The sequence below is a fragment of the Pseudophryne corroboree genome, chromosome 6 (genome assembly GCF_028390025.1).
Source record: "Pseudophryne corroboree isolate aPseCor3 chromosome 6, aPseCor3.hap2, whole genome shotgun sequence".
Taxonomy (NCBI): Eukaryota; Metazoa; Chordata; class Amphibia; order Anura; family Myobatrachidae; genus Pseudophryne; species Pseudophryne corroboree.
The window spans coordinates 492,871,373-492,898,292 of NC_086449.1; the positions used below are offsets into that span (position 1 = coordinate 492,871,373).

General features: G+C 42.2%; 1 protein-coding gene across 2 annotated transcripts in view; it reads right to left on the bottom strand.

Moving 5' to 3' along the window:
• ADAMTS20 (ADAM metallopeptidase with thrombospondin type 1 motif 20) overlaps window positions 1-26,920 on the bottom strand; it is a 406,022-nt gene that overhangs the window by 182,803 nt on the left and 196,299 nt on the right. For both annotated transcript variants that reach the window (XM_063927338.1, XM_063927339.1), the window contains exons 15-18: window positions 26,089-26,206; window positions 9,718-9,813; window positions 7,591-7,757; window positions 736-865 (exon numbers count right to left, since the gene is read on the bottom strand). In XM_063927338.1, the coding sequence (XP_063783408.1) occupies window positions 736-865; window positions 7,591-7,757; window positions 9,718-9,813; window positions 26,089-26,206 (511 nt within the window). The remainder of the gene's footprint in view (window positions 1-735; window positions 866-7,590; window positions 7,758-9,717; window positions 9,814-26,088; window positions 26,207-26,920) is intronic.

Sequence of the window (26,920 nt, forward strand, 5' to 3'; positions counted from 1 at the left end):
TATGTATCAAATATTTGAAATAATATAATTACAATGCAGGACTACTTATATCTAATCAAAGCTTGGGGTCTATTCATGAAGCAGTGAAAAGTGTGGAGAAGTGAGCCAGTGGAGAAGTTGCCCATGGCAATTAATCAGCTGCTACGTATAATTTTATAGAATGCATTTTATAAATGTTTCCTCAACACTGATTGGTTGCCATGAGCAAATTCTCCACTGACTCACTTCTCCACACTTTGCTCTGCTTCAAGAATAGACCCCTTTGACTTTAACTTTGTTAATGCCACAAATTTCCTACTTATTTCATATGAATTAGTTGGAAACGTTGATTAACAAGGAGAAAAGAGCTGAGAAGTTCTTTGGAGTTTGGCAGCCTTATATACGCACTTTACCTTCATCTATGGAAGAGACCCTATGCAGGGCTGTAGTGTTAACCTCATGGTACAACTTGGAAATGCTCTCTTTGGGTTGCCCTCCATTCTAAGTTACCTGGTCTCCACCTCGATAAGAATAACATTCTTTAATTAATATATGCTTTTACATGATATGCTGGTTGTGTGCGGTTCTCTCACCCCCTATGTTAGTTTATACTGTATAAGGTATGAACTTTTTTAATTTTGCTGGGATACTGTTATGAATACACACTCCTTTTTTGTATGTGTACTTTATATGTAATATACAGTTCTCCAATAAAATATATATTTTTTTAAATAAATAACAAATTAATTGCTGTACCTTGGCATACTTTATTGCAGGATTGCCACGGCCCATATCTGTCCCATGAAAACTGGTTAATTTTATCCTCAAGTGGAATATTAAACTTGTACCGTACATCAGGATTGTATAAATTTCCAACACACAAAATCTGGAAAACAAGGAAATGATTCTGTAATATTAAAGATTTCTTTCTAAAAATACACGATAACAAATAAACACACACTGTGTTGAAAATTTGCTTTATAAAAAAAAGTACAAACTTTCAAATTGAAAGTACACTAGAGATCACAAAATAACAGTGCAAAATGTAACACCAGTACAGCAGCCATGCACCTGTAAAAGTATGGTCTTATGGTAACCTTCAGAATATAATATAGGAACATAACTAGGTTTTGAAACTGTTAATGCAGACATTTATTCAAAACCAACACTAGTTCAAAGGGTTGGGTACGAAATCCTGGCAGTCAGAAGACAGATCCTGTAACATAGTAACATAGTAACTAAGGTTGAAAAAAGATAATTGTCCATCGAGTTCAACCTATTTGTGGTCTCCTATGCAGTCTTATTATGGGACTAGTTATTTTTATGTTAGTACTAGTTATATTAACTATAATGCGTGCCTACGCACCATAACCCTGAATATCTTTATCCAATAGGAATTTCTCTAACCCATTCTTAAAGGTGTTAACCGAGTCCGCCATTACTACTCTCTCAGGCAGGGAATTCCAAACACATATTGTCTTACTGTGAAAAAACCTTTTCACCTCAATGTGCGGAAACTCCTCTCCTCTAACCTAAGCGAGTGACCACGTGTCCTCTGTGCTGATCTTATAGAAAACAAGTCCCTCCCAAGCTCTGTGTATTGACCCCTTATATATTTGTAGATGTTGATCATGTCCCCTCTTAGTCTCCTCTTTTCCAATGTAAACATGCCTAGCCTTGCAAGCCTTTCCTCGTATTCCAGCGTCTCCATGCCCTTGATTAGTTTGGTCGCCCGTCTCTGAACCTTTTTTAAGCTCGAGGATATCCTTTCTGTAATATGGTGACCAAAATTGCACACAGTATTCAAGATGTGGCCACACTAGTGATTTATATAATGGGAATATAATACTCCCGTCCCTTGCATCAATTCCCCGTTTAATGCATGCTAATATCTTATTTGACTTCTTTGCTGCACTCCTACTTTGGGTACTGCTGCTTAATTTGTTATCTATGTGAACCCCTAAGTCTTTTTCCAGTACAGAATCCCCTAATATTACCCCATTTAGTATGTAGGTGTTATTTTTGGTCTTGCCCCCACAGTGCACTACCTTACACTTGTCTGTGTTGAATCTCATTCTCCATTTTGCTGCCCATGCTTCCAGTTTAGTTAAGTCATTCTGAAGAGACTCAGCATCCCCCTCCGTATTTATCACCTTAAACAATTTGGTATCATCTGCGAAAAATGACACCTTGCTCTCTAGACCTACTGTTAGGTCGTTGATGAAAATGTTGAACAAAAGTGGTCCGAGTACAGACCCTTGTGGCACACCACTTAGTACTTTAGTCCAATTTGAAAATGATCAATTGACCACAACGCGCTGCTCCCTATTATCTAACCAATTACTGACCCAAGTGCATATTGTGCTCCCTAGCCCTATTTCTTGTAGCTTATAGATAAGACGCATGTGTGGTACAGTGTTGAAAGCTTTGGCAAAGTCTAAAAAGATTACATCCACCTCCTTACCCTGATCAAGGTTTGTACTTACTGTTTTATAAAAGCCAAGTAAGTTGGTCTGACATGATCTGTCTTTCACAAATCCATGTTGGTTCCTTTTAATGACCTTATTTGCGTCAAGGAACTTGAATACTGTCCCTTAGAACACTTTCCAATACTTTCCCCACTACAGATGTAAGACTAACTGGTCTATAATTACCTGGTTCAGCTTTGCTCCCCTTTTTGAAAATCGGCACTACCTCCGCTATACGCCAGTCTTTGGGAACCATACCCGATTTAACCGAATCCATGAAGATCAAAAATAGAGGTCTTGCTAGTTCAGCGTGCAACTCCATAAGAACCCTCGGGTGAATTCCATCGGGACCAGGTGACTTATTAATCTTTAACTTTTTTAATCGGTCACAGACTACCTCCTCACATAAATAAGCACTTAGCAGTGGGACATTATATTTGTTGAGATTTGGTGTTAGACCCAGCATTTGGTCCTCTCTGGTAAATACCGTTGAAAAAAACTTGTTTAGTTTGTTTGCTATGTCATTATCATTTTTGATTAAGACTCCCCTCTTGTCCTTTAAAGGGCCTATACTCTCCTTCTTTAGTCTCTTGCTGTTGATGTACTTAAAAAAAAAATTGGGATTCGCTTTGCTTTCCTTTGCTACTACTTTTTCAGTATCTACTTTAGCCGCTTATTCCTTTTTTGCATATTTTGTTACAGTACTTATAGTGCTGAAATTACCCCGCATCCCCCTCAGATTTGTATTTTTTAAATGCTCATTTTTTTTGTCCATTAATTCCTTTATATTTTTGTTAAACCACATTGGTTTGGGATTTTTATTCCTTTTTTTGCTGCTGGTGGGAATAAATTTATGAGTATTATTAATTAGCAGTGATTTTAATACATCCCATTTCTCTGTAGTATTTGTTCCTTGAAACAGAATTTCCCATTGTGTCCCTTAACGCTTCCTTCATCATGTCAAAGTTGGCTTTGCTAAAGTTTAGAGTCCTAGTTGAGACAGTATAGGACTGCTTATAAAAACTGATATTGAATGTGACCATATTGTGGTCGCTGTTACCTATGGGCTCTCCTACTTCAATATTTGATAGCAATACCCCATTGTTAGTTAATACCAGGTCTAAAATTGCATTGTACCTAGTTGGTTCCTCAATTAATTGAACTAAGTAATTATCATTTAGCGTGTTTAAAAACATATTGCCCCTAGCAGTATTACATGAATTGATTTTCCAGTTTATCTCGGGATAGTTAAAGTCTCCCATCACTACTATGTCTCCTATTCCTGCTGCTCTTTCAATTTGATTCAGTAACAATTTCTCTCGTCAGACACATTAATACCAGGCGGCCTGTAGCATAATCCCATAATAACTTCTTTATTCCTTTACCCCCGCATGTAATTTCTACCCATAACGTCTCAATAGTATTTACAGTCCCCTTTTGAATATCATCCCGTATAACAGGTTTTAGAAATGGCTTAACGTAAAGACATACCCCTCCACCCCGTTTATTTAGTCTGTCTCTCCTGTACAGCATGTAACCCTCTAGATTGACTGTCCAATCGTGAGATTCGTCCCACCACGTTTCAGTAATGCCTAGAATGTCATATTCCTTGCTTGCTGCGAGGATTTCTAGATCCCCCTTTTTACCTGTAAGGCTTCTAGCATTTACATACATACAATTGAGATATGTATTTCCCCTTATGGTAGGGATATCATAATTCTTATGCAGCAAAGATGACCTGTATTCGTCATTGGTTACTGTTATTCTAAAACCCTTTTTAGTTCCCATGTTACTACCCTTGCCGTCTGCTCTATTCCTCCCCCCTACTCCTCCCCTGTTTTGTTCACTAACGCCACCCCTGCTATTCTTACTGAATGACCCGTGATTTCTTGCTAAACCCTCCGCCGAGGCACCTAGTTTAAAATCTCCTCTAACCTTCTAACCATCCTTCCCCCCAGCACCGCTGCCCCCTCCTCATTCAGGTGCAATCTATCACAACAAAAAAGATGGCACCTGACTGAGAAGTCCGCCCAGTGTTCTAAGAACACAAACCTTTCTTTCCTGCACCAATCCCTAAGCCACACATTTACCTCCCTAATCTCCCTCTGTCTCCCTGGGCTAGCGCGTGGCACGGGTAATAATTCGGAGAATATTACCTTAGATTTGTAAAAAGATTTGGCGTCTCTTAATACGTTCTACACTGAGCTTAATTGCAATGATATTAATATAACGTCTGTTAATGTTAGTCATAATAAACTGCTCTTTTTAGATTTAGTTTTATATATTAAAGATGTCAATTTGTTAATGCACACTTTTCGTAAGCCAACAGATTCCAATTGCTATATTGAGAGGTCAAGCGAACACCAAACGTTGGCTTGATATTATACCATTGAGTGAATTAGAAGACTAAAAAGAAACTGTACAGAAGATGTTTATTTGCAAAATGAAATTGAGGATACGAGCAATAGATTCCTCAAAAAAGGTTATTCACAGAAAGCTATTGACACTATACCCTCAAACGTTCAAGAACTGAATAGGGAGGAACTAATTAAAGCAAAACCTAAAGCTAATATGAAAGGATCAAGCTGTAAAGGGGATTTATCTGCTCATTTTTAAGAGAAACACAGTAAATGTGAAAGACCGATAAAATGTTTTTTGGGTATCCAACAAATTACAGAAACCTGGAAGTTGAGAAATATACAAAAAAAACTAGCACAAAAAGAGATGAAATGGATATATTGTATATAATGAACTATCCAGTACCTCATAGTCTTAATGTAGATTTTGAATTAAGATTTTTTTTAGACTGATTTTACACATTACAGTGTATATTCATTTTAGCACCCAGGGTTGTTTTGTATGTGGTCTGTTTTATATTGTTTTTTTACTTTTTTTTCTTTGTTTTATCTATTAATGCGTGCATTGAAAGAAACCTGACATTTGAAAGAATATCACCAGTTAAATCCTTCGGACTTTATAGGGACTGACTTAGCTGGAATACAAAGTACAGTTTACAGTAGTACACAAGAGCAAAATGTCATTTCCGCTTGCAGTCTGGTGGACCACATACATTTAGAATGCAATGCACTATTGAAATAGAGGCATCTGATGTAATTCTCTTTTACCACCAACATTGTGTGCTGTTTTCTCCATGGGAACCTCACCTTAACCGGAAATCAGATGCTGATATTTTGTAATAAATAGCAGGACCGTTAGCAAGTGTGGCATCCATAATTCCTGCAGCCTATAGACCTGTGGATTATGTTATGCCGTATAGTTGGTTACTCACCTCGTACTTGTTTGCCAGCTTCACACCATCCAGAAGCCTTTTGACCATACCACATGGTAGGCTTATGGGGTAATCAAATCCCCTTGAACTCTGTATATATTTTTTGTGTGTCTGTTTTAGTGCATCTATATTGCTTTTATGTGTGCTGCTATATTGCAATAAATTTTGCTAAATCACATAAAAGCATTTCATTTCTAATCATTGCGTGGCGTATTGAGGCTAGATGTATGAGAATACATTTGTAGGCTGTATTCATCACTGTTCCAGGACCTTTGGTTTCTGTGAATTCTAGAGCTTCGGTTGAGTCCAATCTTTCTCTCATTAAAGCTATGATCACATTATCTTCATAGAGAAGCTGGTACATTAGTTTTAGTTTTACACTTGGAGAATAATCATATGTCAGTTTTTTATAGTGTGAACTTTCCCTAGAAATAATAAAAACTCCATCTTAAAGTGCACACGCTTTCTGATTGCTTGAGTCCATATAATGATCTCAAACAGGCGAGCAAAGGTGCTTTTCTTATTTTTTGGAATTTCCTTCTCTGAGATGCTATTAATAGCCCTTTTTCTTATGCTCCAGACATTTACTGTTGTCCTAAGCCAATAAAATGTTAGCAGCAGATAATCCAGAACATTTCCAAACATGATAAAGTTAAAGATGAGGTTTTTAAAAGAAAGCATGCCCCTTCTTACATTGCAGCAGCTGTCACTTTCTAGTTTCTTGCTTACGTTTACATTTTATTAACATTTTAAACAATATTATAAGACATACAGTATACAACACACTACTTGTTGAAACATTACTAAAACTACTCTCTATAGTCTTAGGATGGGAGTGGACTATTTTTGCAGTGGAATGGATGCTCCCATGTACTTAATCTTGGTATCCTTTAAAAACTTTACAATTAGTTTACTATAACTGAAAGGAGTTTTGTATTTTAAATAAAATTTCTACAAAATGTAATTATTTCATTCCCAAGGACGCCCTCTCCTCCAATTAGAAAAGGGTTTTATTTATATTGGTCTGTCTACTATTATGGAGAGGGCCAACAAGCATAAATGTTGATTTGCAGAGGACCTTGTTACATGTCATAACTGGGATCCTTCTAAATACATGTGTGGTTCATTGGGTCGACCAGAATCAGATCGACAGTCAATAGATCAACCCCATATGGTCAACATGACAGGATCAATAGGTCGACATGTGAAAGGTGGACACTTGAAAAGGTCGACAGGTACAAAAGGTTGACACAGTCAAAATGTCAATGTGGAAATGGTCGACAGAAAAAGGTTGACACTTTAATTTTTTGGGAGGTGTCATTTTCTATGTTAAACCACATGTCACCCCAATTAGTATACCATGTCCCCTCAAATGATGAGACAGGTAAGGTGGTGAGAGTGGGCAAATTGCCTCACTTCACTACTGCTGCGCTCGGCACAGGATAATATTCCCAATTGTAGTCCACATGCATGGGAAATGATAAAAGACTTAAAAAAAAAAAAAATGTGTCAACTATTTGAAAAAAAATTGAAATTATTGTAACTGTCGACCTTAAGCACTGTTGACCTTAGACCATGCCGATCTTTGTACCTGTTGACCGAATGCCCGTCGACCATATGGGGTTGACCTATTGACTGTAGATCTATTGACTGTCGACATTTCATCCGGAACGCTAAAACGCAGTAAATGATATGAGACCTTTGAAATAATATTATTGGGAAATAAAAAAGCTTAGTAGAGATAATTTTAGAAAGCCCCACTTATGCATGAGAGGGTAGATGGACTGTGAGGGTGACACATGACATACTGGGGATAAAAAATAAAACATTTGGTTACAAACTGAATAAAATTACCTGGAGTGTTAAATCCTCTTCCAGACGGTCAGTACAGTTTATTCGTTCTATTATGTGGTCTGAACCCGAATAATCCAAAACAGCACCCCTGACACTTATTTCCCTTTTAAACCTGCTCACAACAAAATTGCCATTGAGGACAAAATTTCCTTGACTGTCAGATAGAGCTGATGTAAACAAATATAAAAATTAAAATATGTTAGATATGTTACTTTAGCTGTATCATATTTAATAGAAACAAATAATTAATATAAGTGGAAAAAATATTAGGATTGGATTTTTTTTTATAAATGTAGGTTTTTTTTCAGCAATATATACCAGGTTTGAGTTAATACATTAATTAGTGCACTAGGATATATAACAGTACACCATATTTTATAGCACATAGGTAAGATAAAGATAGATAATATACCGTATATTGAAATCACTGCAGATTTCTTTGTTTGACTTTTTTAAAATACAATTATGTAGATTTTTATGCAGACTGTTTAGGAATTGGGTTTTCTGGATAAGGGGTTTCATGTAATTTGGACATTTAGGACATCTGGGACCTTGCCTAAAATGTAATCAATACATACTGTATTTAGAGTGACTAATGTCTTAGCTTGACAGTGTCTAGGTTGACCACTATTGGTCGACAGTAAGTAGGTCGACTTGACAAAAGGTCGACATGAGTTTTTCAAATTGCTTTAATTTTTTGAACTTTTTCAGACTTTACGATCCACGTGGACTACAATTGGGAACGGTAACCTTGCCCAAAGCATGGTGAGCGAAGCGAGTCATGCGATGGGACATAATGCACTAATTGGGGTTCCCCGTCACTCTACGAAGAAAACGACACCCAAATAATGTAAAAAACTCATGTCAATCTTTTTTCTTAGTACATGTCGACCTAGAGTCCATGTCGACCTAGAAACAATGTCGACCTACTTACTGTCGACCAATAGTGGTCAACTAGACACTGTCGACCTAATTCTATTCTATCTAACATACCACACCCAATGTCCTTTACCACACTGCCTTCAGAATTCCTCATAAACTTGTATTTCTGAGTCCCTCACAGTGCCTGTAGGAGAAAAGTACTTACAGTAGTAACCATATGTGTGATATGACTACCAAGCGGCAGTTGGTTTCCTGTATACACAGTCTCCAAATAAAACTCAACATCTACAGTTTACTGGTTAAGCCAGTAAAACAAAAATGACTTGCAAAAACTTCTCCCAACTGTCACATGTTCCATATCAAAGCCTACAAAGTCCAACTGTCAAATTTGTCAAAGAGCTCTCTTTAAAAAAAAAACACTGTCTGAAACCAAATTTGGCCATATGCATTTGATTTGACAATTTGTTGTAAGCACATGCAGAACCTTGGACAGCAAACAGATAACCCTATTTTTTTTTATTAGGCTGAAGTACAAAATCTATCTTTAAATTCGCAAAAAAGCAAATGTAATATTGTATTATTTTCATTATTTATACATAAGTGTTAAACGAAAACTGTAGGACGTCAGCTACATTAAAAAATCCTTGGATTTTGAGGCAATGTCTAGGGCAGTGTTTTCCAACTTCGGTTCACAAGGCACACTAACAGTCCAGATTTTAGTGATATCCATGTTTGAGCACAGATATTTCAATCAAAATAACTGAGTTACTAATTAAGTAACCTGTGCTCAAGTATGGCCATCCTTAAAACCTGGACTGTTAGTGTTCCTTGAGGACCGTGGCTGATATCAAATTTAAAACAAACAAGTATTAAATGCTAAAGAACTAATAGCATAATGTAGAAATAAAATTAATATATTATATAGAGATGTGAGTAATATGCTTAAAAAATTCTCAAAACATTATTTACAATTATATAGTATTCAAATAATGATGACTATAGTTTATACATTAATATTTACCTTATAATAATTATTCTATTAGCCACAAATAGCAATAGAAATAGTGGAGTCATTGCAGCTAGTTAATAATTAGTATCAGTGTATTCCATTGTGAAAGAATCCCTCACCTCATATTTGCACACAAGTTGGGCATTTTGTAGTTTTAGGAATATAATACATAACACAACCATGATTTACTGTACAAGATCACTTAAGAAATATATCCAATTTTTAAAAATAATTACCAAGGTAATTGTCATCATCAGTTCGACCAGAGTAGCTATGCTGATGAATATCAATGTTTGTTGCTCCAGCAGGAATTTTTATAATGGTATTATACCCTGAGAATGAAAAAAGTATGTTTTTAATGTTAATGATAAAGTACATTATTACATTTAAAAATGGTGAGATGATATAGCAAGCATGTGTTTTCAGTGGTTATTGCTGTAAACACAAATTATATAAAGTAGTCAATTTCCCAACTTCTGTATACATAAAAATACATAGGGGTATATTCAATTGAAGTCGGATCCATTCCGACATTCATTTGTCGGAATGGATCCGACCTGGGCTATTCAATGCAATCTCAATTCGACTTTAAAAAAACTCGAATTGAGATGCGGGAGCTGAGACGGGGAGAGCCGCGGGCAGACGGGGAGAGCAGCGCTACAGCAGCGTAGCCGGAGGATGTGTCACAGCCGTGGCTCATGGCAGCATCCACCCGGCTCCAGCAAGCATGCCAGAGCCCATCAGAGCTTGCGGACTGGCAACTAAGGCTCCTGATTGGCTGCCGGACCGCGAGCTTTGATTGGTTCGCAGACCGGCGCCTAATTGGAGCTAGACACCGCCGCCACCCACTGGAGACATATCATGTGTATCTGGCATTGCTGGGGGGCATATCATGTGTATCTGGCATTGCTGGGGGGCATATCATGTGTATCTGGCACTGCTGGGGAGCATATCATGTGTATCTGGCACTGCTGGGGGGCATATCATGTGTATCTGGCACTGCTGGGGAGCATATTATGTGTATTTGGCACTGCTGGGGTGCATATCATGTGTATCTGGCACTGCTGGGGGCATATCATGTGTATCTGGCACTGATGGAGGGGCATATCATGTGTATCTGGCACTGATGGAGGGACATATCATGTGTATCTGGCACTGCTGGGGAGCATATCATGTGTATCTGGCACTGCTGGGGGGCATATCATGTGTATCTGGCACTGCTGGGGGGCATATCATGTCTATCTGGCACTACTGGGGGTCATATCATGTGTATCTGGCACTGCTGGGGGGCATATAATGTCTATCTGGCACTGCTGGGGGGCATATCATGTGTATCTGGCACTGCTGGGGGGCATATCATGTGTATCTGGCACTGTGGGGGGCATATCATGTGTATCTGGCACTGCTGGGGGGCATATCATGTCTATCTGGTACTGCAGTACTGGGGTCATTATGTGTATCTGGCAATATACTGGAGACTTTATGTGTATCTGGCACTATACTGGAGACATTATGTGTATCGGACACTATACTGGAGACATTATATGTAAAGAACACTACTGTGGCTGTTATGTGTGTAAGGCTGCTAATTGTGTGTAGAGGGGGTGTGAAAATAAGAATTAACTCACCGGTAAGTCTATTTCTCGTAGTCCGTAGTGGATGCTGGGTACTCCGTAAGGACCATGGGGAATAGATGGGCTCCGCAGGAGACTGGGCACTCTTTAAAGAAAGATTAGGTACTACATCTGGTGTGCACTGGCTCCTCCCTCTATGCCCCTCCTCCAGACCTCAGTTAGGGAAACTGTGCCCGGAAGAGCTGACATTACTAGGAAAGGATTTGGAATCCAGGGTAAGACTCATACCAGCCACACCAATCACACCGTACAACTTGTGATAACTATACCCAGTTAACAGTATGAACAACAGCTGAGCCTCATTAAACAGATGGCTCAGAACAATAACCCTATAGTTAAGCAATAACTATATACAAGTATTGCAGAAGTCCGCACTTGGGACGGGCTCCCAGCATCCACTACGGACTACGAGAAATAGAATTACCGGTGAGTAAATTCTTATTTTCTCTGACGTCCTAGTGGATGCTGGGTACTCCGTAAGGACCATGGGGATTATACCAAAGCTCCCAAACGGGCGGGAGAGTGTGGATGACTCTGCAGCACCGAATGAGCAAACTCAAGGTCCTCCTCAGCCAGGGTATCAAACTTGTAGAATTTTGCAAACGTGTTTGATCCCGACCAGGTAGCAGCTTGGCAAAGTTGTAAAGCCGAGATCCCTCGGGCAGCCGCCCAAGAAGAGCCCACCTTCCTCGTGGAATGGGCCTTCACAGATTTAGGATGCGGCAGTCCAGCCGCAGAATGTGCAAGTTGAATCGTGCAACAGATCCAGCGAGCAATAGTCTGCTTAGAAGCAGGAGCACCCAGCTTGTTGGGTGCATGCAGGATAAACAGCGAGTCAGTTTTTCTGACTCTAGCCGTCCTGGAAACATAGATTTTCAGGGCCCGGACTACGTCCAGCAACTTGGAAGCCTCCAAGTCCCGAGTAGCAGCAGGCACCACAATAGGTTGGTTCAAATGAAACGCTGATACCACCTTAGGGAGAAATTGGGGACGAGTCCTCAATTCAGCCCTGTCCATATGGAAGATCAGATAGGGGCTTTTACATGACAAAGCCGCCAATTCTGACACACGCCTAGCCGAAGCCAAGGCCAAAAGCATGACCACTTTCCACGTGAGATATTTCAACTTCACGGTCTAAAGTGGCTCAAACCAATGAGATTTTAGGAAATCCAACACAACGTTGAGATCCCAAGGTGCCACTGGAGGCACAAAAGGGGGCTGAATATGCAGCACTCCCTTAACAAACGTCTGAACTTCAGGTAGTGAAGCCAGTTCTTTTTGAAAGAAAATAGACAGGGCCGAAATCTGGACTTTTATGGATCCCAATTTTAGGCCCATAGTCACTCCTGACTGTAGGAAGTGCAGAAATCGACCCAGCTGAAATTCCTCTGTTGGGGCCTTCATAGCCTCACACCAAGTAACATATTTTCGCCATATGCGGTGATAATGTTTTGCTGTCACATCCTTCCTAGCTTTTATTAGCGTAGGAATGACTTCAACCGGAATGCCCTTTTCCATCAGGATCCGGCGTTCAACCGTCATGCCGTCAAACGCAGCCGCGGTAAGTCTTGGAACAGACAGGGCCCCTGCTGTAGCAGGTCCTGTCGGAGCGGCAGAGGCCAAGGGTCCTCTGAGATCATTTCTTGTAGTTCCGGGTACCAAGTTCTTCTTGGCCAATCCGGAACGACGAGTATAGTTCTTACTCCTCTCTTTCTTATTATCCTCAGTACCTTTGGTATGAGAGGAAGAGGAGGGAACACATAAACCGACTGGTACACCCACGGTGTCACTAGAGCGTCCACAGCTATCGCCTGAGGGTCCCTTGACCTGGTGCAATATCTTTTTAGCTTTTTGTTGAGGCGGGACGCCATCATGTCCACCTGTGGCCTTTCCCAATGATTTACAATCAGCTGGAAGACTTCTGGATGAAGTCCCCACTCTCCCGGGTGGAGGTCGTGCCTGCTGAGGAAGTCTGCTTCCCAGTTGTTCACTCCCGGAATGAACACTGCTGACAGTGCTATCACGTGATTTTCCGCCCATCGGAGAATCCTTGTGGCTTCTGCCATTGCCATCCTGCTTCTTGTGCCGCCCTGTCGGTTTACATGGGCGACCGCTGTGATGTTGTCTGACTGAATCAGCACCGGCTGGTTTTGAAGCAGGGGTTTTGCTTGACTTAGGGCATTGTAAATGGCCCTTAGTTCCAGAATATTTATGTGTAGGGAAGTCTCCTGACTCGACCATTGTCCTTGGAAGTTTCTTCCCTGAGTGACTGCCCCCCAACCTCGGAGGCTTGCATCCGTGGTCACCAGGACCCAGTCCTGTATGCCGAATCTGCGGCCCTCGAGAAGATGAGCACTCTGCAGCCACCACAGCAGAGACACCCTGGCCCTCGGGGACAGGGTGATCAGCCGATGCATCTGAAGATGCGATCCGGACCACTTGTCTAACAGATCCCACTGAAAGATCCTTGCATGGAACCTGCCGAAGGGAATTGCTTCGTAAGAAGCTACCATCTTTCCCAGGACTCGCGTGCAGTGATGCACCGACACCTGTTTTGGTTTCAGGAGGTCTCTGACCAGAGATGACAACTCCTTGGCCTACTCCTCCGGGAGAAACACCTTCTTCTGTTCTGTGTCCAGAATCATTCAGAATCCAGCCATGCTGTTGCAGCACTTCCTGAGATAGTGCTACTCCGTCCAACAACTGCTCCATGGACCTCGCCTTTATAAGGAGATCGTCCAAGTACGGGATAATTATAACTCCCTTCTTTCGAAGGAGTATCATCATTTCGGCCATTACCTTGGTAAATACCCTCGGTGCCGTGGACAGACCAAACGGCAACGTCTGGAATTGGTAATGGCAGTCCTGTACCACAAATCGGAGGTACTCCTGGTGAGGTGGGTAAATGGGGACATGTAGGTAAGCATCCTTGATGTCCAGTGATACCATATAATCCCCCTCTTCCAGGCTTGCAATAACCGCCCTGAGCGATTCCATTTTGAACTTGAACTTCCTTATATAAGTGTTCAAGGATTTCAAATTTAGAATGGGTCTCACCGAACCGTCTGGTTTCGGTACCACAAACATTGTGGAATAGAAACCCCGTCCCTGTTGAAGGAGGGGAACTTTGATTATCACCTGCTGGAGGTACAGCTTGTGAATTGCCGCCAGTACTACCTACCTGTCTTTGGGAGTAGCTGGCAAGGCTGATTTGAGGTAACGGCGAGGGGGAGACGTCTCGAACTCCAGCTTGTATCCCTGAGATACCACTTGTAGAACCCAGAGATCCACCTGTGAGCGAACCCACTGGTCGCTGAAGTTCCGGAGACGGGCCCCCACCGCACCTGGCTCCACCTGTGGAGCCCCAGCGTCATGCGGTGGACTTAGTGGAAGCAGGGGAGTATTTTTGTTCCTGGGAACTGGCTGTCCGGTGCAGCTTTTTCCCTCTACCCCTGCCTCTGGGCAGAAAGGATGCGCCTCTAACCCGCTTGCCTTTCTAAGGCCGAAAGGACTGTACTTGATAATACGGTGCTTTCTTAGGCTGTGAGGGAACCTGAGGTAAAAAAGTCGACTTCCCAGCTGTTGCTGTGGATACGAGGTCCGAGAGACCGTCCCCAAACAATTCCTCACCCTTATAAGGCAAAATTTCCATGTGCCTTTTAGAATCAGCATCACCTGTCCACTGCCGAGTCCATAATACTCTCCTGGCAGAAATGGACATTGCATTAATTCTAGATGCCAGCCGGCAAATGTCCCTCTGTGCATCCCGCATATATAAGACTACGTCTTTAATATGCTCTATGGTTAGCAAAATAGTGTCCCTGTCAAGGGAATAAATGTTATCATACAGGGAATCAGACCACGCTGCTGCAGCACTACACATCCATGCTGAAGCAATAGCAGGTCTCAGTATAGTACCTGAGTGTGTATACACAGACTTCAGGATAGCCTCCTGCTTTCTATCTGCAGGCTCCTTTAAGGCGGCCGTATCCTGAGAAGGCAGTGCCACCTTTTTTGATAAGCGTGTGAGCGCCTTGTCCACCTTAGGGGATGTCTCCCAGCGTAACCTATCCGTTGGCGGGAAAAGGTACGCCATTAGTAACCGCTTAGAAATCACTAGTTTCTTATCTGGGGAACCCCACGCGTCTTCACACATTTCATTTAACTCATCAGATGGGGGAAAAGTCACTGGCTGCTTTTTCTCCCCAAACATAATACCCTTTTTTGTGGTAACCGGGTTAATGTCAGAAATGTGCAACACATTTTTCATTGCCGTAATCATGCATCGTATGGCCCTAGTGGATTGTACATTTGTCTCATCCTCGTCGACACTGGAGTCAGACTCCGTGTCGACATCTGTGTCTGCCAGCTGAGGTAGCGGGCGTTTTTGAGCCCCTGATGGCCTCTGAGATGCCTGGGCAGGCGCGGGCTGAGATGCCGGCTGTCCCAAAGCTGCGCTATCGAACCTTTTATGCAAGGAGTTGACACTGTCAGTTAATACCTTCCACATATCCATCCACTTTGGTGTCGGCCCCGCAGGGGGCGACATCACACTTATCGGCACCTGCTCCGCCTCCACGTAAGCGTCCTCATCAAACATGTCGACACAGCCGTACCGACACACCGCACACACACACAGGGAATGCTCTGACTGAGGACAGGACCCCACAAAGTCCTTTGGGGAGACAGAGAGAGAGTATGCCAGCACACACCAGAGCGCTATATAACAGAGGGATTTACACTATACACAAAGTGAATTTTCCCCCAATAGCTGCTTATATCACAATTTGCGCCTAAATTTATGTGCCCCCCCTCTCTTTTTTACCCTTTCTGTAGTGTATACTGCAGGGGAGAGCCTGGGGAGCGTCCTTCCAGCTGAGCTGTGAAGAGAAAATGGCGCTGGCTGTGCTGAGGAAGGTAGCCCCGCCCTTTCAGCGGCTGGCTTCTCCCACTTTTTTAATGATAATTATGGCGGGGGATTAGGCACATATACAGTTTAGAACTGTATTATGTGCATTTTGCCACTTAAGGTATACTAATTGCAGCCCAGGGCACCCCCCCCCCCCAGCGCCCTGCACCCACCAGTGACCGGAGCGTGTGGTGTGCTGTGGGAGCAATGGCGCACAGCTGCAGTGCTGTGCGCTACCTTATTGAAGACCGGAGTCTTCAGCCGCCGATTTTCTCCGGAATCTTCCGTCTTCTGGCTCTGCAAGGGGGGCGGCGGCGCGGCTCCGGGAACGGACGATCGAGGTCGGGCCCTGTGTTCGATCCCTCTGGAGCTAATGGTGTCCAGTAGCCTTGGAAGCACAAGCTAGCTGCAAGCAGGTAGGTTTGCTTCTCTCCCCTAAGTCCCACGTAGCAGTGAGTCTGTTGCCAGCAGATCTCACTGAAAATAAAAAACCTAACAAATACTTTCTTTATAGTGAACTCAGGAGAGCCCACTAAGTGCATCCAGCACAGATTCTAACTGAGGTCTGGAGGAGGGGCATAGAGGGAGGAGCCAGTGCACACCAGATGTAGTACCTAATCTTTCTTTAAAGAGTGCCCAGTCTCCTGCGGAGCCCGTCTATTCCCCATGGTCCTTACGGAGTACCCAGCATCCACTAGGACGTCAGAGAAAATATATTTATTTATAGTTTGATAATATACCGTTGCGAGGCCACGTCCACTTTTCCAGGAGCGCACGAGCCTTCGGCGCGCGCATGGGGTTGGGGGCCACATTCAGGCTGAAACCAATCCACAAAGGGTGCGAGATCGGCACTGAAACGCCTCGCCAATCGCACATCACACCCTTCGCGGCTAATTTGATTAACCCCTTGGTGCTTTATCATGAAAACGATGCTCTAAAATGTTTAACCAGTATGTATGTCACATATAAATTTGCAGGTTCAACATGCAATAATTACATTTTGCGATACATTTTTACATTTAGTAAATTTATCAATTGGGTATTTGTAAATGCTAAAAAAGTATTTTAACATTAATTTGAAAAGGTCCAAACTTTGCTGTTTGTATTGCATCTCTGTAAAACTGTTTGGATTGTACTAGAAAACTGTCCCTCATTCTCCTGAAGATACAAAAAGGATAATTTGACCCTTGTCAAACAAAGCTTAGAATTTACTTGCATAAACAATTATTTATACTTAAATTGCCCATTAATTGTTTAAATGCTCTGGTTTGTCATACTTCTCTGGGAACAATGACTGACTGTTGTTATCAGAGTGAATTAACTGTTTTCATGACAACTTATTGTCAGTAATGATGTACCACAAGATGGCAGTAGTATCTCCCATTGGGAAAATGTTATATGAATTAACAGGCTTATCCACTTTACACATTAAATGTATTGCTTTATAGCAGTTAATTTAATATACTCATTAAAAAATAATGTATAAAGAGTAGTTAGAAAGGTTAATTATTTTATTCTACTTTCATATAGAAAAGGATACTCGGGGCGTGGCCTGGCTGGTTAATGGTGGAGTCCAGCTTCTCATCAGCTCCTGCTGTTATCCCACTACTGCACCCTTCGCCCTCTCTGCCGGAGACCCTGCTCCCCTGCCCGGCTGCTGGGAACTCTCCTGCCGCTCCCCATAGCCCTCACGGAGCCCGGGGACCAGTTTGCTGCGAGCCACCGACTGCGGCCTTCACCACCCGCCGAAGCCGCGGCCTCGAGTGCCAGGCCGATCCCGGAAGCGACCCGCGGCCGGCACGGAGCTCCACAAAAGCGGCTGCTTTCTCCCGCGAATCGCGGACACGGACCTCCCCGGCTGCCCTGCTCACTCTGCTGGTACCTGGAGCCCCCCTGCCTGAATAGCCCTCCAAGATTGACGGATTTGGTGAGTCCTGGCCTCACTATAAGGGGCTGGATTCCCCAGTGTATTTATAATAACGCTGTGCCTGGCTTGTGGGGTAAGGGACTACACAGGGCCCCCCCCTTACAGACTTCCTCACCCTACATTCTTTTGCTGTCGGTCTCTGGGGATCCACTGTGGTGGTGCCCCCCCACCCACCCTTTTTATTGCTCTTTGCAGAGGAGCTGTCTGCAGTTAAAGTGCCTGGTCCTCAAGCTGAAGGGGATTTGAGCTACAGTGGCCATTTTCATAACATAGCTACCCTGCTTCTCTGTATGTGCAACGATCGGCAAGAATTGTTTGGAGATGTGACTATTTGCCGACTGCAGATGGCGATTCTTGTGAGACTTCTGTATTTCTACGCATTGATGTGATGCTGGCTGCTCAATGATATATTAATGCAAGGCTGATGGGAGTCGTTGCTCGGTAGACGCATTCTAATGTAGCTCTGCACCTATACCTTTCTACAGTTCGGACCAAACTACGCTTTTATTGCTATATTCCCACACTATGGTTAGAACCAAATCCAGGAAATCATCTCAGACCAATTATACACCTCGACCAAAGAGCTCTTAATCTCAAACGACCATAAGGCCTTATCTCCAACCGGCGACGGCCGAGACGGATCAAGAATCAATGGCGGCCAGTCCTTCTTCTTCTCCCTCTTCCTCGCCTGTATCGTTGTCCAAAGGCGGCCCTACTCTCCCTCCATCCTGGGAGAGGAACGAACTCAAGGAAATATTTACGTTCCTTAAAACACTCCCCACTAAACAGAATCTTCAGGATACGATTAGACAGGAAATGGCGACTGTTAAGAAGGATATCTCACAACTATCGGACAGGCTGACAGCTGTTGAGGAGACCCAAGATACTTCCGATACCCTTTTCCGATCCTTACAGGATATCCTTACGGCCCAAACCATGGAAATACGTTCCCTACAAAATAGGGTGACGGATATGGACAATAGGGGACGTCGGAATAATATTCGTATAAGGGGCCTCCCGGAAGATGTCCCACAATCAGGTCTCATCGACGCTCTCACGAAGATCTTTAACGAATTGCTGGGAAATGAACCTGACACCGAGATTGTCTTTGATAGGGCTCACCGTGCTCTTAAGCCTCGTGGACTCTCCTCAGACCGACCCCGCGACGTGATTTGCCGCTTGCATTATTTTACGCAAAAGAAAGAAATTATGCGCAAGGTACGCCAGTTAGATGGAGTGGCTTTCAATGGAATGCCGATCTTCCTTTATCAAGACTTGTCCTGGCATACACTTCAATTATGCAAGACATTGAAACCTTTGACGGACGAACTTCGCAAGCGGCAACTAAAATATCGCTGGGGGTTCCCCTTTAACCTACAAGTTTCTTATTCTGGGAAAGTACTCTTCCTGCAGAATTCTTCCTATTTGCCGTTCTTTTGTGCAACGCTGGGGCTGCCGGAGCTGGCCATCCCGGCCTGGGAGGTGGAAATCCCGCAGCTGAAACTGCCTCAACACAAACAAAGAGGTCTCCCCTGGCAGACAGTCCGTTATGCCAAGAACACTCCGACCGCTGTCGCAGTGTCCTCTGTCACGGATGATACCTGACTGGGTCCTCTCTACTGTTTTGATTTTTCAGTTTGTGAATTGCTCCGCCTCTCGGTGGGGCTGAGATCCTTCTACGTTTCTCTCCTGGTTCTTTGATTGAGTTTGCAATGTTTTTTCTACATGTGTGGTGGTTATGGTCTTTAGATGTTACTCCTTGTATTCGGGTGCTAGATATCTATATGTTTTCTTGTGATTGCTTCTAAGATGTTAGTACTTGCATTTTGATGTTTGCGTCCCCTGACGACGACTCCCTTGTCCCCTTACCCGCTTAGTATAGTACTATTACTTGGAGCTGTGATCCTACAGTTGGGACGCGCCTCCACGGCGGGTGCTTTATTATGGTTCATTTTTCTATTCTTTTCTTCTTTTGTTCTAAGTATTCTTTCCTCTTTTTATATCTCTGTCTCTCTTCTTTGGTAGTTTCCCTGGGAACCATGCTGCCGACTCCCTTACTTTGGACCTCATGAGTGTTCCTACTCGAATTAAAATCTCCTCGTTTAATGTTAAAGGGCTTAATGTACCTGAAAAAAGATCTAAATTAATTAGATCATTATGGATGGATAAGGTAGATGTAGCCTTAATTCAGGAAACACATTTTAAGACAGGCCTGAGGCTTCCCTCCTTATCGGACCACCACTTTTCTTTATCATTCTTTAGCAACAATCCGGAAGGTAAAACAAAAGGGGTAGCAATCTTATTTTCCAAAAAACTCCGTGTGACGGACGTGGTTGTCCACAGGCTGGTTCCAGGTAGACTACTCTTGCTAAATTGTCAAATTTTTCAACAAGTTTTCACGTTTATTGTGTTGTACGTTCCCAATCAAGCCCAACCTCTGTTTTTTGCTTCGTTCCTCTCTCAGTTTGATTCCCTTTTGCAGGGCATAGTTGTATTGGGAGGTGATTGTAATTGGTCCCTAAATCCCACAGTAGATACTTCCAACGCAGCCCCTAGATTTTCAAAGCGCAAGCATTGCCAAGTTAGGAAAGTTTTTCACGAGCTTCAGCTGGCCGACTCCTGGAGAGTCCTGCACTCTACTGTTCGAGACTACTCTTTTTATTCTCATCCCCACCAGGTCTATTCACGTTTAGATTATCTTTTTTTAAGCCACAGACATCTTCCCCTCCTCTTAGATGCTGATATAGGTCCAATCACGTGGTCAGATCACGCTCCTATTTCTATGACTCTTTCGTTCCAAGCACCCACTTTAGGTCAATGGTCTTGGCGTTTGAATGAATCTCTTTTGCAAGATGCCTATTGTAAAGGGGAACTCGAAAAGGCCTTGTCTGATTATATTGACCTGAACGATACTTCCGAGGTGTCCAAAATTGTAGTGTGGGAGGCACATAAATGTGTTATCCGGGGTAAACTGATTCAGCTGGGTACACATGTGAAAAAACAGAAAAAGGCCCTTATAGATACCCTTTTACAACAGATACACACCATAGAATCTGATCATAAAACTTCTCTGTCTGGAGAAATTTACGCAAAATTAATTGATGTCAGAGCCCGATTGAATAAACTGCTATCTGATAACACGCTACACTCCATGCGTAAATGTCGAAATCGATTTTACCAATGGGGTAATAAGCCTGGCAGACTGTTGGCACGTGCTTTACGTGCACAGCATTCTGCCTCATTTATTAGTTCAATGAAAGATGCTAATGACCTTCTTCACTCTAAGACCCCAGAAATTGCCTCTTGTTTTAAACAATATTACTTGACTCTTTATAATTTAGCTACATCCTCGAATAACCCCAACCCATCGATAGTGTTACCTCAGATTCGGAACTATCTATTAGCTACGGATTTCCCTACCATTTCAACGACAGATATAGAGCTGCTAGAGCGTCCGTTCACCTTGCAAGAATTAGACCATGTTATCTTGTTGACTCCGTCCGGTAAAAGCCCTGGCCCGGATGGTTTTACTGTAGCATATTACAAAACATTTAAGGATAGTTTGGCTCCTTTGCTGCTTCGTGCCTATAACGCTATTTCTGCTACCTCACATTTTTCCCCTCAATCCCTAGAGGCACATATTGCAGTAATTCCTAAACAAGGTAGGGATCCTGCGTTATGCTCCAGCTACAGACCTATTTCACTGTTGAATGTTGATTTAAAACTGTACGCTAAACTCATGGCTGTTAGACTGAATAACTTTCTTCCCTCCCTAATACACAGGGATCAAGTGGGGTTCATCCCTGGTAGAGAAGCTAAAGATAACACCACAAAGGTCTTGAATTTGATACACTTGGCTTGTTTGAGGCAATTACCCACAATATTGCTCTCGACGGATGCTGAAAAAGCATTTGATCGGATCAGCTGGGATTTCATGAGGTCTGTGCTGGAGCATATTGGCCTAGGACCTATCGCGCTCCATAGAATCATGGCTTTATACACCTCTCCTACTGCCAGGGTCAGGATTAATGGTACTCTTTCGGACTCCTTTAGTATTACTAACGGCACGAGACAGGGTTGTCCCCTTTCCCCCTTGATTTTTGTATTGTGTATTGAGGCGTTAGCGAGAGCTATTAGGAAAAATATTAATATTTCTGGCCCCCAGGTAGATGGTGAGGAATGCAAATTGGCGCTTTTTGCTGACGACCTCCTAGCGGTCATATCTAACCCCACTATTTCGCTCCCTCATCTCATGCGAGAATTTGATACCTTTAGCGGACTCTCTAACTTTAAAATCAATTACTCAATTACTCTAAATCCTCCGCTCTTAATGTTTCAGCCCCCCCCCCCCCCCCCCCGCGCTGCGATTAGGGGCCTTCAACAAGCATTCCCCTTCTCTTGGAACTCTAATTGCATCACCTATCTAGGAGTTAAATTAACAAATAATCTTTCCCAATTGTTCACCCTGAATTTTGCGCCAATATTACCCCTAATTCGTAACGATTTTAGCAGATGGCACTCCAAACGCCTGTCTTGGCTTGGGAGAATTAATGTTATTAAAATGAATACTCTCCCAAAGCTGCTGTACCTCTTCCAAACTCTACCGATTTCCATCCCGAATTCTTGGTTCCAGTCTATTCAGCACCTGATTCAACAGTTTGTCTGGTTCCGTAAAAGACCCAGAATCGGATATGCCACTCTTTCTAGATCTACTAGTTCCGGTGGTGTTCAACTACCTAACATCAAAAATTATTATCATGCGGTATAACTGAATAGAGTGCTCGATTGGACCAAAAATGGGGATATCAAACAATGGGTGAAACTTGAAGGGTCTTGTATGTCACAACATCCTGAGATTTTCCCTTGGTTACCCCGAATTGCAAAGCTCTCCCCTCCTCACCCGACGATCTCTCCAACGATAGCTGTCTGGAAAAATTTACGACGTCTGCCCTCCATTTCTTCCCCTTCTTGCCCACTGACCTCTTTTTTAGCTAATAATGAGTTTCCATCAGGCTTTAATCCTAATCATTTTTCTCATTGGACTGAGGCGGGGCTCTTTAGGGTCGGTCAACTGATCGCAGCGTCTCAGGTGAAACAGTTCTCCGAGATTAGGCAAACTTGGGACATCCCACAGACGGACTTTTGGAAGTTTCTTCAAGTCAGACATTTTATATTAACTAATTCTGCACGATTGGCATTTTCCCGCGAACTAACTCCATTTGAAAAGCTGTGCGCGTCCCCCCAATCCCTAGACCATTCGGTTTCTATTCTATATAAAATGCTACAGAACTCCCAATCTGACACCAAACCGTCTTTTGCCCTCGCGTGGGAAAAAGATCTTGGTTTAACATTTTCACAGAAAGAATGGGAATCTCTCTTTCTCAAAACGCACGCTAGCTCTATATGTATTCAGATTAGAGAGACCCAATATAAAATACTTACCCGATGGTATAGATACCCTTCCATTCTTCACATAATGTTCCCTGCTTCCTCAAACAAATGTTGGCGTTGCTCTTCAACAATAGGTACGATGATTCATATATGGTGGGATTGCCCACGCCTGAGACCCTTTTGGAATGAGGTAATAAAGATCTCCACCGAGATCTTATGTGTTCAACTGCCAGAAGACTCAGCGTTCTGGCTATTGGGTCATTCCTCGATTTCTGTTTCCAGTTACAAGAAATCTCTGCTGAAACATCTTTGTAACGCAGCTCGTGCAGTTATACCTGTGCTGTGGAAGTCCTCGTCCCTACCTACTCGGAGGGATTGGTTCCGCAGAGTAGATAGCTATATGATTATGGAAGATTTACTCCTTGCCTCCACTCTCCGATCATCAGATTTTAGGACCACCAGGGCTCCCTGGCTTGATTTTAAAACTACAGATGTTTATAAACTTTACATCTCGTAACACTGTTGCAATAGAGGTTTCCTGACACTGTTTACGTCTTGACATTAGTACCCTTCTCAGGGTGCTCCCTTTCTCTTTTTCTCTTTCTCTTTCTTTCCTTTCCATCCTCTCTCTCCCTTATTTCTCTTTTTCCTTTTTTTTTTAATTTTCTATATAAAGTTTTATGGTGTAATTTGCGATGTGTTCTGGTATTGAATAACAATTGTTTAAAATTTGTTGGATATTCAACTGGCAGTGCTCAACTCAACTTCTTCACAATTAGTATAGTGTCATTCCGGTCTAGGTTACTGTGAATATTGTATTTGTGCACGGTGATTTCAATGTACTTTGTTTTCTTTCAATAAAAATCAGATTATACAAAAAAGAAAAGGATACTCACAGTCACTATGTGTATCACATTTAAATAGCAATTTCTTGAAATATTAAGGGGAAATCTTTTAAAGTTTGATTTCCAACTTTTTATTAATCTACCAAATTCACTATTAAATTTCTAAAAGGGAAAATAAAATAAAGACATTGTCCTTTTTGTTCATTCTACATGTGCTTTGTAGAAATTTTCAGCAATTAATAAAAAGGAGATTTTACTAGCAGTGTTTTTAAAAAATCTCACATCTTTAAACAGTCATTTCAATGGCACATGCATTTTGATGGTTTTGTATTTGTATGCTGCATTACATGTACAGACATCATTGTAAAGATGACTCCAATGAATGGAATGGGAAAATCTCTGGGACAGCATTGTTAAAAGCTTTAAATAAGCCAGTAGTATTCCATCCTACCTAATGCTTCACCAGCTGGAAGGATAAACAGCCTAGATTGATTTCCAAATAGTGACCACAGGTGTCAAGTAAAAATCAGCCCTAGGATGGTCAGTAAAGATCTGCTGTCTCAATGGCAGGCTTCAGAAACTGCATTCCCTCATGCCATATGTCGCACTTTGTTTAAATGCTATTGATTCTCATGGTTGGGGTAAGAAAAAAGTTGTAGGATCCATGGAGTGGTCCTAGTAAAGCACATACAGATGAAAGCCATTCTGAACTACATTTGTGCCTTTCAAGAGACCATAACACAACTTGCTATAATATTGTCTTCCCTCAGTGAATCACTCCATTTCTAACTACATTGGTTTATCAGCTATTTATCACTTAACACCTATGATCCGATACTGGTGTCAGTGTTGCCCTCAATGTACAAAAGCACTATAAGCCATTTATACTATAGAAACCATCTTTGGACTGTGAAAGTTTGCAGTGAAAATGCACTAAAAGTTTCTAACACCAAATAAATAAACAAAAAATCACCAACTGTTTAATTTACAATAAGGCAGTGATAGAATATAATTCTGCTTATTTCATAAAAATAAAAAAAAATGCTTAAAGGTTTGCACCACCAACTCCAAACACAGCCATAATTGCTTCTAAGTTTGCCTTAAATACAAGTGACAGTGGGCCTGATTCATATATAGTTGGAGGTGCTATTGCTGCTGCTTACGTAGAAACCACAGCGATAGCACTATTATGGTAATGCAGCAGGAAGCTTCACGTCTCCTGCTTGCATTAATGATCTTAGCTATGTCCAAGGACACAGTATCGGATCATCTACAACACCATCTGCTGGCTGCATGACCCATCATGGGGCCACCCAAGCCAGATGCCCCAGGAGCTACCTAGAGGCCTGGAAAATCCCTCATCCCTCCCTCTGTAATGGTGGCGAAAAGCCTCCGTTTTGAGAAACGGAGACCAACGCCTCCCCCTTTACGCCACCTGGGCATCAGACTGTCAATCACTGACAGGCTGATGCCGCAGTCACCTGCCGTCGCAGACCCATACTACAGAAACGCAGTGGGGTCTGGCACATGCAAAAAGTACTGAACATCGGTACTTTGTGATATGCATCGCAGGTCTGTTGGGACCTAAATAAGGCACAGTGTGTCAAACAAAACAAATGAGCCATGACCTAAATTGCAATGTAGTGGAAATTATAGCAATAAGAGAGAGAGAGTAGTGTTACAGGAAACAATTGTGAAAAAACCTGGATAAAGTTGGTGTATTTTCATAGGATAAGACCTAAGATTGTATTCCAACAGCTGCTACATCTGAAAAACACTTTTTTTTGTACATATTTTTATTGTGAAAATGTTATGCCTTATTGATAATTATCCACTTTTATTTTGCTTTTTTAAATATTTTTATTAAGGCAAATTAGCGAGGACACTGATGAACCACATACCATACTGAGCGTTATTGAAGGTCCCTGCAACAGTTTTACAGGAGGAGTTATCACCACCACATATACCACATTTGTCTTTCCTTGCTTTGGAATTTAAAACGTGATCGCAGCCCGCTTGCTACAGTATAAGAAAGAATAAAATTGATTAATACATAAATATACACTAAATATACTTAATTTCACTCAAGTAATAAGCACTTTGACTAATAGAGCACGCCTTAATTTTACTAATTTTAATAATTGTCACATTTTGTGAAGAAATGCCACAGCTATTTTGCAAATAGATACTGCATCTTCTGAAGCTTGGCAGCACCACAGGTCAGTGAGACGTGTTACTCAATCTTGTAGAATAAGGAAGGACAAATTAAAGTGAGAGGCACGCTAAGATCTGGAAACAGTAGTCAATGTGGGAATAGAGAAAGTGTATTAGGTTGCTTAGTAGATGTGTGCAGGTAGAGCACCATAGCTTAAGGATTAATTCATGCTAAATGTAAAAAAAAACAAAAAAAAAACAACTTGCTACAGGCAAATCCGGCCGATATAACTCAAGATAGTGAAGGGCCATTCCCAGTCATCCTGAGCAGCAAACAGGGTTCAGGAGAGAGAGAATATTGTAAAGCACCAGTTCTGATAACATTTTCTTTCACCATGTGAGAAGCAGGACTAGGCCAGTGATGCCATTGCACAATGTCACAAGTCTTCAGGGAGAACCTCACTTTCAGACAGTGATGTAACTCACATAGTACAGACTACCTGTTGATCGCCAATATACCAACTACATTACATCAAATAGGCCAGAGTCCAGGGATGCGGATATTCCCAATCAAAGTCT